The sequence below is a fragment of the Tripterygium wilfordii genome, chromosome 8 (genome assembly GCF_013401445.1).
Source record: "Tripterygium wilfordii isolate XIE 37 chromosome 8, ASM1340144v1, whole genome shotgun sequence".
Classification (NCBI taxonomy): Eukaryota; Viridiplantae; Streptophyta; class Magnoliopsida; order Celastrales; family Celastraceae; genus Tripterygium; species Tripterygium wilfordii.
Window position 1 is genome coordinate 3,348,268 of NC_052239.1, and position 13,095 is coordinate 3,361,362.

Genomic DNA, 13,095 nt, shown 5'->3' on the forward strand with positions numbered 1-13,095 from the left:
TACGAGTCTGAGTGGGTTAATTTTATTTTGGTGGGAATAGATATATTTCTTCATGATGTTTAAGAGGATTTTTCAAAAGAGTGGATTACTTCATGATTCCTTTTCTAAATCGGAGTCTCTCTCCTCTAGGATTCTCAGCTCCCTTTGGTGTTTGATCATCCATGATTTCCGAGGTACATGCTGCTCGATTTAGCCGAGATGTCTTCTCGACTCAGTCACACTGCTCAAATGCACTGTCTGACGACTCTTCAGGTACCGTTTGCTCGGTTTGACACCTCGACTATGGCTTGGTCGGTATAACTCGGTGGGAGCTTGTTGGGTACAAAGCAAAACATATGCAAGCATGGATATTCTCATGTGATGTAAAATACTTGCCATAATTGTCCTCTAGTTGTTTTAGCCTTAATTTGTAGAGTTTTGAGGATATGTCCATTAATAGTTGAAGCTTTACGGTAAGCTTAATAGAACTAGCCCGACTAGTTCAAGACTGAAAAAGGACCATATGTAACCGTAGCCGTAGCCGTAGCCGATTTATACTGTCAGTGTGCCTCTTGAAGATTCATGGCGTTAGCATCCAATATTTTTATGCTGTTGTCATGTAACCCACAATTAGTAATCATCATATGCATTTCATGAACACTGAAATATGCTATTTACATGCTAATTAAATATCACACAAAAGTACAGGCGTAAGACCAGTGTATTTTCCAAGAAAAACCAGCCCATGGCTATACCCTTTTCTTTCTTTCTTTTTTTCCTAAGCAGTTCATGCCGTGAAAACATTTCATTTCTATTCTCAACCACCTCTGCAAACATGTCTCTCAATACATTTAGTCAGGTGAATTTCAGCGGACCATGTGCTTCCCGACTTCTGAAAAATATTCGTTCCAGCCGGCATAAAAAACATTCAATAATTCTGGTGATATATAAATAAAAATGAAACGGGTGCTCCAATGGCCTTTCCTGCCATGTTAACAAGCACCAGAGGTTTTGCCAATGCCAGTGGCCAACCCTATAAGAATTACAGCTATATCAGGTGACTCCAATTGTGTAATATAAACTACACATCAACCCATCCCCGACCAGAGATAAGTGGAGAAAGGAATGAAAAAAAAAATAGGGAAAAAGAAAAGGACTAATATGCACAGACGTGTAAGAACCAGATTCAAATACAAAACAAGGCCTCGGAGGGCATTCACCAGGTGACAGAAAAGGATCATCTAGGACCAGACAGTTCATCCGGAGGGACATTCGATGTGGAATCCATAATCCAATTTGCATTTGTGTGGTGGGGATAGGTAAACTCTTGACGAAACACCTCCTCTTTCTGCCATTCCTCCCATTTCTCAGCCAAACCATCACCTTCAAGCATTCTCACTACATCTGACATCTTAGGTCGTTCCATTGCGGAACTTTGCGTGCACAGGAGAGCCACCTGGATCAGCTGTTCCACTTCTTCGTCAATATAATTGCCCTGCAGATCCGCATCAACCAGCATCTCCAATTTCTTATCTTTTAAAAGACCTTTCACCTGAATCCACAAGAAAGCCAGAGAGGAAAGAATATTACGAGACCATACAGTCAAATTTACTGAGGTGGTTACAAAAAACACGTTAACAAGCCAGTTTCCAGATTGCTTGTAGAGGGGAACTTTACAAGTTTACCCCTTTTTTTGGTATGTGAACAGATTAGTGTCCTAAAAACAATATGAGTGAATAATAAAATAAATACTATAACATGCTCCAACCAAGCTACCCGAATGCATGACTGTCCGCAACCATGAAATCAGTAAACCCAACCCCATCAACTTTTATCACAAAAAGCCTCTGAGTCTCTGAGACCTCAGATAGGACAAGAAGTTCCTTAATTTACATAAAGAACAATTCTAAGAAAAAAAATTACGGTAGACAAATTCATTCCCAACATAGCAGGAAAGGGGGAACCGGCTAAATTTGAAAACGGGAACAATACGTACATCGGCCAAAGAAAATCAGAGAACAAGATAGTGTGAGGAACAGGTTAATTGTCATTAGGATCACTAAAAACAAATTTTTTTCCCACTGTCCCAAATGTTCGTTCTTTCTTTTCTTTTCCTCATCCTTTTCTCTTTTCGGTTTCCCTGACAATATTTAATAATCCCTCAAAATTTTTGCTGTGATGTATTTAAGCTAACCTAGAACAGCGAGTACTTGAATACATTAAGAACAAGGAATTTAGAAACCGTATGGTAATGAAACGATCAACTGCAGTAAGTCGAGGGCCCAACTTCAAGCACTTGGCTTAAGAATCACGTGCCCTTGAATACTATCAAAGTCAAAGAGAATCACATCCTATGCACTATCAAATACAAAAAAAAAGGAACTAGTTCACTCACATGCCATCTACTCCTAAATTACCAAACTAAGGGCACAACTGCACAAGTGGCTGAAAAATAGGATTTAAAATAATAATAATAAACTAAACTCTACAGTCCATGTTGGGGAAAGATGTAGGGAGGTGCAGAAGGGAGAATGGATATACATACCCAATCGAGTAGCATTACATCATCGTCATTTGCCAGCCGTGCAAGATCAAAAGCCCTCTGTCCAGTGATCAGTTCAAGAAGCATGACACCATACCCGAAAACATCAGTCTTCTCTGAAGACTTTCCAGTTGAGAGGTACTCTGGGGCGATATGCCCAATTGTGCCGCGTACAGCAGTTGTAACATGAGTATCTTTGTAGTCCATGAGTTTTGCCAATCCAAAGTCTCCAACAACGGCTTCAAATTCCTCATCCAGTAGTATATTTGCAGCTTTTACATCACGGTGAATAATCTTGGGGTCACAATGATCATGCAAGTAAGCAAGCCCTCTTGCAGCACCAAGAGCAATCTGCTGCCGTGCTGGCCAAGCAAGCGGGGCTTGCGACTCTGGGCGATCTACAATAATGTGCTAAGTGAACTAACTATGTAATTGCATCACAGTTACAAGAAGCTTCTCTAGGGGTGGGCCAGACGGCTCTACCTCTTAGAGATGCCACGTTCTCAAAGAAAATAATCAAATTTAATAACTATAAAAGGAAAATTCAGAACATGTACTTGTAAATAGGGTTGTATTGAACTTCCTGAAGAAGAAAATGATCTATTTCTTTGTACTTGAAACCCTCTTTGAAAGTATAAAGCTAAAATTATAGGGGATTGACCAGCAGCAACATGTATAAAAGCAAAGACAGATTGGAAAAAAACAATGGAGTAAACATGCTTAATGCAGTGAAAACAGACAAAAAAAGTACATCAGCAGAGTTTATATGCTAGCAAGCAATACCTCGTAAACACGATGCTACACTTCCATTTGCCATATAGGGATAGACAAGCAATCGTTCTGTCGGAGTCATGCAAAAGCCACGGAGACGAAGAAGATTCCGATGCACAGCCATGCTGATCATTTCCACTTCAGTTTGGAACTGCAGCTCCCCACCCTGAGTACGCTCCTCTTTCAATCTCTTGACTGCCACTAGAGAACCATCAGCTAACCGTCCCTTATAGACTTTACCAAATCCACCCCTACCCAGAATATTTTTATTGCTAAAAGCATCAGTTGCAACTTGTAGTTCACGGAGAGAAAATCTTTTGAGCTGTCCTAAATGGACTTCTGGATCTTCTTCAGCTGCAAAGAAATGCAGACTTTAGATTCCGTACAGAAATCATGATGCCCTTTTTCCATAAAATACTAACCGGGTACATCAAAGAAATGATCTTGTGGTTTTCTCAACCGCCAGTAAGCAAGTGCAATTGCAGGAGCAGCAAATAGGAGAGCAGCACCAGCAGCGACTCCTCCAGCAATAGCCCCAGTGGCACTGTTACCTGTTGAGGTGGCATTTTATGAATTAAAGGTGCCAAATTTGACTGGTTTTGCAAATATATCATTTTATCAGGTGTCAATTCAATCAAAATTTCATTCAGTGTCTATTTATTTCACCAGTAATATTTTCTGTTATAAAATTGCTTGCAAGAAAAGATGGTTCCAAAGAAATTAACTTGCTTTCATACGATTTTATAATATTATATGGATAAAAGAATCTATTCAATTTTATGAGTGGCTTTTCTTTTTAACTTTTTCCAACGTTGCACAAAATGCAGAAAAATACAGAATATTATTCTACTGGTTATCCAAAATGAAGACAAAACACCTCAGGGCAATCTTTATGTGGTTGGAACTTAGAAGTTGATTACAATGGTTTAATCAATGCCATTTTGTTTGTGGCTCTAGGCACAACCATGTGAGTCTCAGGGGAATTATAACATGTACATAAAACTTTACTGAAGACATCAGTTAATATTCAACTCTATCACTGACAAAATACTAGTGTTTGGTCACTAAAAGAAAACAAAATATCACGGTAAAGAGGAAACTACATTTGAATTTTTGTGAATGTAATGTAATGTTAAGTGGCTGGTCTAGACTCTAAAGACTATTAAGTATCAACAGCAAAGCACTCCACCACTGATAGTTATTTCTTAAACATGTTTGCTCATCAAATTGTTTTCTTGCACATATTCGTTCTAAATTCTGTTTAAATTTAAAAAGAATAGGAGAATACAAGTAAATCTATGAAGGCACTAATCATGAAACAAATTCAGGCAAAAGAGTAAAGAAAATTCTGACTGAAATTAAAGGGTAAATACAGAGATCATGACTGCCGACAGAAATGGTCAATGTATTGGATAGAGACTCCTAAGTCCTAACCCTAATTCCTGTCACCAGAGCTGGTATTGTAACTTCAACCCGTGAATTTCATTTCATTAAAATGCATGATAGCTACTCTTTATTCCTGGATTCAACTACATTCCAATTTCCAAGAACTTGGACGTGCGAAAGAATTATATTCATGACACTACCATACTTAATAGATTATTCTCCTCCTCCATTCAAAAGAGAGAAAATCTCTCTTATATTTTTCCATCCTTCATATCAAACCATCCTCATCATCAAAGCCTTAATCCCAAACAGTTTTACCTGCTCGTCACTAGCTATTTTCAGGATCTAGTTCACAGGTAACAGAAATTCAAACTCTCCAATTCCAAAAGGTATACTAACCGGTAGATGGAGCCGGGGGATTCGGAACAATCGGAGGAGGGGGAGAAACAGGAGGAGTGTTAAGTTGATTATTTTTAAAACTGCGAAAGGGGGAATGCCACAGTCAGTAATATGATTTGATAGGTTAGTCCAATAAATGAGCACAGAAGTTATAAACTACACGAGGAAAACCTGATGGGAGTAAAAAGTGAAAATGACCCATTGACTGGGATATCCCCGGTCAGTTTGTTGTTTGAAAGATCCCTGCATGGCAATATAAGTTACAGGAAAGATACATACCACACCTGAATGAAACAGTGAATTGAATATCTATTTTGAAATGGAAGTACTAAAGACATCATTCAAACACTTACAGGACTTGCAATGACATAACAGCGGTCAACGACATGGGAATAGTTCCAGTTAAGCTGTTGTTGTTAAGACGCCTGTTTCATTAGAGAGAAAATATTATTTTCTAGGGGCAGAATTTAGAACAAAGATATTGCATTCTAGAAACCCATAACTAATGGATAATAATATCAAATGGCCTGAAGCATATTGCTCAATGTTATACTCATATAACAGCGCAACATATCTCTAATTGCAACTTTGTTGTCTAGACAAGCGAATTTAGACTCTCTTCAGAGTTATAGCCTGTGCATTCTTCCAATCAATAAATAGCCTGTGAATTATAACCACTACTGTGAAAATAATTAGTGAACAGACATGAGTAACATAGTGTAGGCACGTTAATGTCAGCTTATCATTATAAAGTGGCACGAAATTGACTAGCTTACAAATATTAACAACCATGGAGTGAGAAACCTTTTTCTCTTGTTTTGCTGTAATAACTACTACAAACTATGGCCGTCAAATATTGTCAACGGAAAATAAGAGTATATGAAAATTATGAGTGACAAAGAACAAACATAATAAGTTCACGGATTAAAAAAAAGATTAAAGATACGTGTGCATACAGGAAACGAAGTTTCGAAAGCTTGCCCAAGGTCGGTGAAATTGTACCCGTTAACCCATTCAAGTAAAGATCCAAGCTCACCAAGTTCGTCAAATTCCCAAGCTCCTCTGGAATTCTTCCACTTATGTTATTGCTATAAAGTTCCCTGTCATAAAAAGCAAAACTTAATATTCCAGAGTAAAAAAGAAAAAAGTCTAATGGAATCATATTCTACACACAAAAAAAAAACACAGGAAGTTCCATTATACATTCAACTGCAGGCAGTGCCAGAGACATTATTAAGACAAAATGGCACAAAGATAGAAACACAAGGCACACTGGCACAGTAGCCCTTTTTTTATTAAAAGAAACATATCGAATTGTGAAATGTTCATTCCATCTGTTCAACCAAACAAGTACTACCTAATGCAGCAAAAGAAAGGTCTACTGGACAAACACAGGGGACGGATAAGAGAGTTCTTGAAAGATCAGTTCCTAAATAAATTTCCCTTGTAATAAACACAACCAAAAATTTCTTTTGGAAGGAATAAATAATTAAATACACTGACATTGAAGAAGCATTTATAATGTTGAAGCAAACTATGGTAATCAACCTCTGCCAACTAATATTTCAGCAGACACATAAAAGAAGTATATGAGTAGTATTGGAGTTCTCAGTACAAAAAATATGTTCTCTGCTCCTAGAGCAACGGTTTGATGAACGGGACAGGAAGGAATATCAATATTAATTGCAACGCGAAGGACCAATAAAGTTGAATGGAGACCCGACAGCTCGAGAATAAGAACTTATCGGTCAAAGACAAGCAGTTGCAAGAGATAGGAGATACGGGTGTTTCCTTTGTAAAGACAAAGTGGAGACTGTTAGTTACTTCCTTATTCATTGCAAATGTTAAGATTTTTTTTGTACCTTAATTGTCTGTTTTTTCTTCTCCTTGTACTATATCAGGTGGCACATTTGTGACATTCAATAAAAAATTTTCAATAAAAAACATAAAAAGAGAGATGAGGAAAAATATGACAGACAGATTGACATATTGCTGCCTCTCGATTGCTGTGTTGAGCAAGGAATAAAAGAGAACAGGCCCATCAATCTACTTCCAGTGTTAATAGGTGGTTATCGAAAGTCCTCACCAATAGACTTAACCAGGTGATAAAATAAATCATCAATCCCACTCAGAATACATAAGTTCAAGGCCGTCAGATTCTCGATGCTGTTTCTATTGCAAATGAGATTGTGGATTATTATTTAATTCTGAGCAACAATTTCTCCTTTACAAGCTCGTCATGGAGAAAAATTCGACAACCTCAATCGGAATTTGTTATTTTTTGTTATGGGAAAGAGAGGGTTTAAAGAAAAATGGATCAACTGGATGAGAACCCGCATAACTACAGCCTTTCTGTCATTATAAATGATGGAGCTTCTAATTTTTTTCATTCTTCAAAGCCTTTGTCCCCCTTCCTGTGCATTCTTGCAATTGATACAATCAGAGGAAGCAATGAAAAGGGAGTCGAAGATGTGCTTGTAGAGGGAAATAAAATAGGGTTGGGTGAAGACCACGTCACATCTCTCAATTTTTATACGAGAAGATACTCCAATCATGTGTGGTGCTAAATTAGATCAACACATTAATCTTAGACCCATGTTGGGTTGAGGCAGCATCCGGTTTGAAGGTGAACCTTGGCAAAAGCAATATCACAGCTGTTGGTCCAGCTTTCAGAGTTGATGCCCTTGCTGATGCCCTAGGGTGCGAAATCACTGCTTTACCTGGCCAGTATCTTGGTCTTCTACTCCGATTAATCTATCAGGAATCAGGATTGTTCAAGGAGTTCTTAGAGCACATCAGATTGCTCAGCTTTGAGTCAAATTCTAACTGTTCTTTCATGTTATTCACCTTCTACTTTTCTTTGAGGCTTATGTTGTTTATCCAATTCCCTAATTCCAACTGTATACGAACTCATCATTTTAGAGAAGCAATATTAGTTCAAATGGTCAAGCTCCTCACTGCCCTGCACAAGGGTAGCGATTAAGGGCAAAAAAGGAATTTAGTTTTCTACTGATTTAAGATTAGTGACACAGTTTTCTATCAGTAACAAAAATCAAAAAACATTAAAACCAATCCGTTTCCTATTGTCAAAACCCTGTCACAGCAGTTAGTAACACTGCAACCCCATTGTCACTTAAAAGAATGCATATTGTTAGAACTCAATGTATAAGAACTTGCTCTCTAGAAACTTCATGAACTAGTAGTATACTGCATCTCATTACTCTACATAGGCTACCATAGTAAACCTTTTAACCACTATTCTTATCAAAATGCAGCTTTGTGCAACAGAGACATACAGGTACTAGGAATGTAATAAGAAGCTCGACTGTGTGCTATACTTAGTGAAAACTGCAAGAAAGAAATACGCAATCCATCAATAGTAACAATCATTATCCAATCAGAACACAAAAGACTATAATCAAAAAAGCCTCAGCACATAAAGAACTTACAAGTACTGCAAATTAGGAAGCTGACCAAGCTGCGAAACCAATTTCCCAGATAAATTTGCATTTCCAAGATCACTAAGCGAAAAAAGATGGCAACACAATGATATCATGCTTAAGTAAAACTAAAAATAGAAGGCATAATTAGTTCAAAACAGCAAGTGAGAAAGCTTACACTCGTGTGACACTATTTTCACTGTTGCAAGTGACATGAAACCAAGTGCAGGGAGTAACAAGGGTAGGATCCCAACTCTGTAGTATGTTGTTAGGATCATCGAAATTGGATTTTAACGCATTCAATGCATCGCCTACATCACATGACATAAGACACCCATCATAAATCATCAATAACATCATACAACATAATTTATCCGCATAAAGGCCATGTTTACCAAACTATCCAAGTCCAGAAAATTTAAATCCTTTAAATGAGGTCAATTAATGGAGATCAACATTAGGCCAAGAATATCTAATCCAAGATTGCTATTTACAACAGGAAAATCATAAAATCAGTCATGCCACCATAATTAGAAGCTCCACTTCAAGTTAGAAATCTAAATGTGCCCTTAATGTATCCATATTGGGAGCTAAAACTAAATTCTAAAATTCATAACTAAATATAGATCTTCATAATCCTAAATTTGATTCCCCTGACAATAACAGGAAAAACAGTCCACAAAAAGCTTACATACCACACATAAAAAAAAATTGAGATTGAATCAAATAAGTGAAAATCCGTACACACCTTCAGTATTAGCAGCGACTCTCAAAAGAATCAATTGAAAAACAAAAACTGAGCAGACGAGAGTGGAGCCCGAGATCACCGTTACCGCTCGCTCCATCGTTCGCTAAAACCCCAATATCCACTTCCTAACATCAAAATTCCAACATTTCAACACTCCATCATCCGCTAGAACCCCGATTTCCTCCTCATACCATCAAATTTTGAGAAATTCCAACACCGTTGACTTCGAACAGCAATCGAAGACCGCTTGTTTCTGGTGAGAAAATGCAGAGAGAGAAAAGACGAATTTGGGGGGTTTCAATCAAATCTTCGATTTAATTACGGGGCATCCGAGTATCCCAACATGTTTTTCAATATTGTTTAATTTAATTTTAATTTTATTAGGGTTTTTGTTTTTTCTATTTTTTTTAAAACAATAGTAAAGTAAACTACAAGAGTACAAGGTGAGAACTGGAAGGTCAAATCAAAGACGCACGCCCGCGCGGTGGGGAGGGTGGGACCCACAACCCCCACTCGCTTAACAGAGAAAAACGCAGCCGTCAGTCAAGTCAGCGAGCTATTTTTAGTTAGAAAGAAAGCAAGCATCAACGTCCTCACGTTAACCAGCACGTGAGCTGCTGTTTTTGTTTCTTTTGTAGAACAACTGGGCTTGGTCTTGGGCTTAGGCTTCATTAAATAGTGACAGCTTAGCCCATCTTCTAGTGGACTTACTCAAGTTTAGTCAGTGGGTTTGGGCGTCTTCAAGTTTATTTTCTTTAATGAAATGGTATGTGCTTCTCATTTATTTTATGGCCAAAACTATAAGTATCCCAGCAAAATTTTGTCCCAGCAACTTCCCAGTCTATTTGGCATGCTGATTAGGATTGCTGATGTGTATGTCTTTTTGAAATTAGTTATTTCAATTTCTCTTCTTCTGTCTCTCTCTGCAACTCCTCTCTCTCTATGCAATCTCTCTCTCTTCGTCTTCTCTAGACTTTCCACAAGATCTACGAAATCTACGCATCTCCCCCTCTTCGTCTCGATCTCTCTCCTCCCCGCCCTTTATCTCTGATTTTGGTTTTTCTTTGCAATCTATTGCGGTGGTCATTTTGTTTCTTAAGATTTTCTATTTTTTTTTATCTTATTTGCCACTTCACTAGTTTCAAGGACTAAGTTCGTGTTTAGTGCATTATAATTAGTGCTGTTCTTCTGCTTGAAAATTTGATGAACAATTCGTTTTTGACTGCATTATAATTAGTCAATGGTTGTTCTTCTAGTGGGCCCACTTTTGGTGGCAGCAAAGATGAGATTTTGCCCCATGTTGAACAAAGAATAGTAAAATCATAGATGAACATAGGACGGGTGGCAGCAGACATGGGGCTTGTTTGGGAATGCTGTGAGGTGTGGTATGATGTTGTGAGTTATAAAACTGTGGTGCTGTGAGGTGAGTTGGAACGTAAAAAGCTGTTTGACACATCACTTTTAAAACTGTGATGCGGTGTCGTGCGGTGCTGTGAGGTGCGTTTGGCGTATCTAAATTACGGTTATATTAGATGACTAATAATATTAATATAAAATCACTTTAAGGTTTACATTGTACATTAATTTAAAATAAAATAATTGACCTAATTTGATTACGTAGGACAATTCAACATATATTGAGTTTTGGGTCTGATTCTGCTGCACTGAACCATTTGCGATGATGATAAACAATGTAATAATTGTTTGTGATTAATAGAAAACAATATAATAAATGTCTACGTAACTCAAGAATAATGTAATTGTAGTATGTGATTAAAAATAATGTAATTGAAAAATGTAATAATTGTTTGTGTAACTCAAAAATAATGTAATTACAATCTGTGTGATTCAAAAATAATGTAATTGCAGTCTGCTAATTAAGAACAATGATAACAGAAAACAATGTAATAATTCAAAAATAATGTAATTACAATCTTATAATGAAAACAATGTAATTATATTGTTTTCAAAAAAAATGTAATTAAGAATGATCCGATAAAACCTATTGACTATGGATCTTGTTGGAAAGAGTTTTACATACTGATTCTGAATATGTAATTTTTTTTGAAATCTAACATGTATTTGGAAAGATTAAACGTTTCTAAATTTCGTGTAAGAAAAAAAAAAAGAGAAAAAATAGTGATGTCATTAGATGATGTCAGCTTGGGTGGGAAAAGAAAATAGATAAAAAGATAGGGGCACTTTTGTCTCAGAAAATAACAAATGATCTACTTTCCATGTCACATGGTGATGTGTCATTGCCACATAGACTGGTCATTTTGCTGGGATGAAAATTACTGGGATATGTATCACTGTCGATTTTATGGATACGGTGGTAGTGCTAAATGATCCAACAGAAATATCCTAATTTCTCCATATCCTACATGGCATTGGCATGTCACATCAACAGCCACATCAGCATTTTTGTCTCTATATAACATCCACTCTCTCCCTTTTTATTCTCTTTTCCCCCTTCTCTCTCATCTCTCCTTTTCTCCCTCCCACTCTCATGAGAACCACCACAACCCACCAGAGCTCCTCCGTCCTCCATCACGTTCACTTTCCGACTCTCCGCACCACCCATTGCCACTCGTATCGTCGGAAAAAGCAGCCAAAGGAGGAGGTAACCGCTGCACAAATCGAGTCGATCTGGAGACCTCCAATGCACCTTACCCACTCATTTTTCGGTCAGATAGCTGCCAGAATCCGACAGCCCATTGCAAATTACATTGTTTAAAAATAATGTAATTCGTCGATCCGTGCATCCAACCACCTCCAGCAACGTCTCTGGCCACTTCCATCTCTAGCAATTCTCCAGCCACCTCCAGCAACTCTTTAGCAACAATGTAATTTGTTTCTTACTCTTTTTTTTTCATATTTTGGAAATCACATTGTATCAAAAATAATGTAACACTGTGTTTGACACCCATTTAAATGAAATATGCTTTTGAGACAATTTGTTTTACCTTGTTATTATTGACTGGTATGTAGACTATTTTTCTCCAACTTCTATGTGGTAAAACTGAAAATTACATTGTTTTGATAAATTTGACATTTGACATTATTATGAAAATTTGACAATTTACATTGTTCTGGAAATTTGACAAAAAAAGTGTAAATGTATTTATGTATGGCAAAAAAACAGTGTAATAACATGTTTGTGGCAAACAAAAAGCAATGTAATCACATTATTTTTCAATGTAATTCGTGAATATGAATGATTAATTTGTCTATTTGTACTTAAATGAGAGATGATGAAATCATGAAAGTGGAAGAGAAAAGGAAAGAGGGAGATAAAAGAGGAAATATTTGATTTTCAAATTTTAAACATTATAGGAGTGGGAGAGAGGAGTGAAATTTGATTTTCAAAAATGGTAGTGATACTCATACATAATTTTAGTATCCATAGAGATACATAATGACATGGCTTGCCATGTAAGATGCTGACTGGACAATTTTAAATTTTCAAATTTTGAAAAGCAAATCCCTAAAAGCAAGCTACCCGGCTCAACCTCCCAAAAATTGAAAAATAGATCCTTAACCTCCCCCACATTTCTCCCAAAATGTCGAAGAAAGCTCTAGATGCCGGACGACGAAGATCATCTTCCGGCAACTATTTCCGACGACGAATCGTGGCACAGTCGCACATACCTCTCATCTTTGACGGTAAGATTGAGCAGAGAGGCGCAGCCTCCGCAGCAACAATCAACCGCAGTCGTTGATGAGTGGAGGTTTTTGTTGATTTTTGTGAATTTTTGTTTGTTTTCGTCACTATGGTGGCACTATTTCTTGATTTTCGGAAATGAAACTGGATGCCGATTTCATTCCAA

At 37.2% G+C, this 13,095-nt stretch overlaps 1 protein-coding gene across 1 annotated transcript; it reads right to left on the minus strand.

The window, feature by feature from the left end:
* Window positions 1-897: 897 nt before the first annotated feature.
* LOC120003716 (BRASSINOSTEROID INSENSITIVE 1-associated receptor kinase 1-like) lies at window positions 898-9,600 on the minus strand. Its single transcript, XM_038852767.1, has 11 exons — window positions 9,266-9,600; window positions 8,696-8,828; window positions 8,527-8,598; window positions 6,034-6,177; window positions 5,431-5,502; window positions 5,249-5,320; window positions 5,078-5,157; window positions 3,715-3,843; window positions 3,305-3,646; window positions 2,525-2,919; window positions 898-1,531 (listed from the first exon to the last, which is right to left on the minus strand). The coding sequence occupies exons 1-11, from the start codon at window positions 9,360-9,362 to the stop codon at window positions 1,217-1,219; spliced, it is 1,851 nt and encodes a 616-aa protein (XP_038708695.1). The 5' UTR covers window positions 9,363-9,600; the 3' UTR covers window positions 898-1,216.
* Window positions 9,601-13,095: the final 3,495 nt, after the last annotated feature.

Coding starts and splice junctions, on each gene's coding strand:
- LOC120003716 (XM_038852767.1), bottom strand. CDS start 9,362: ATGGAGCGAGCGGTAACGGTGATCTCGGGCTCCACTCTCGTCTGCTCA. Junction 6,178..8,526: donor CTTCCTAATTTGCAGTACTT/GTAAGTTCTTTA, acceptor TTTTTATGACAG/GGAACTTTATAGCAATAACA. Junction 1,532..2,524: donor ATGTAATGCTACTCGATTGG/GTATGTATATCC, acceptor TTGTGGATTCAG/GTGAAAGGTCTTTTAAAAGA.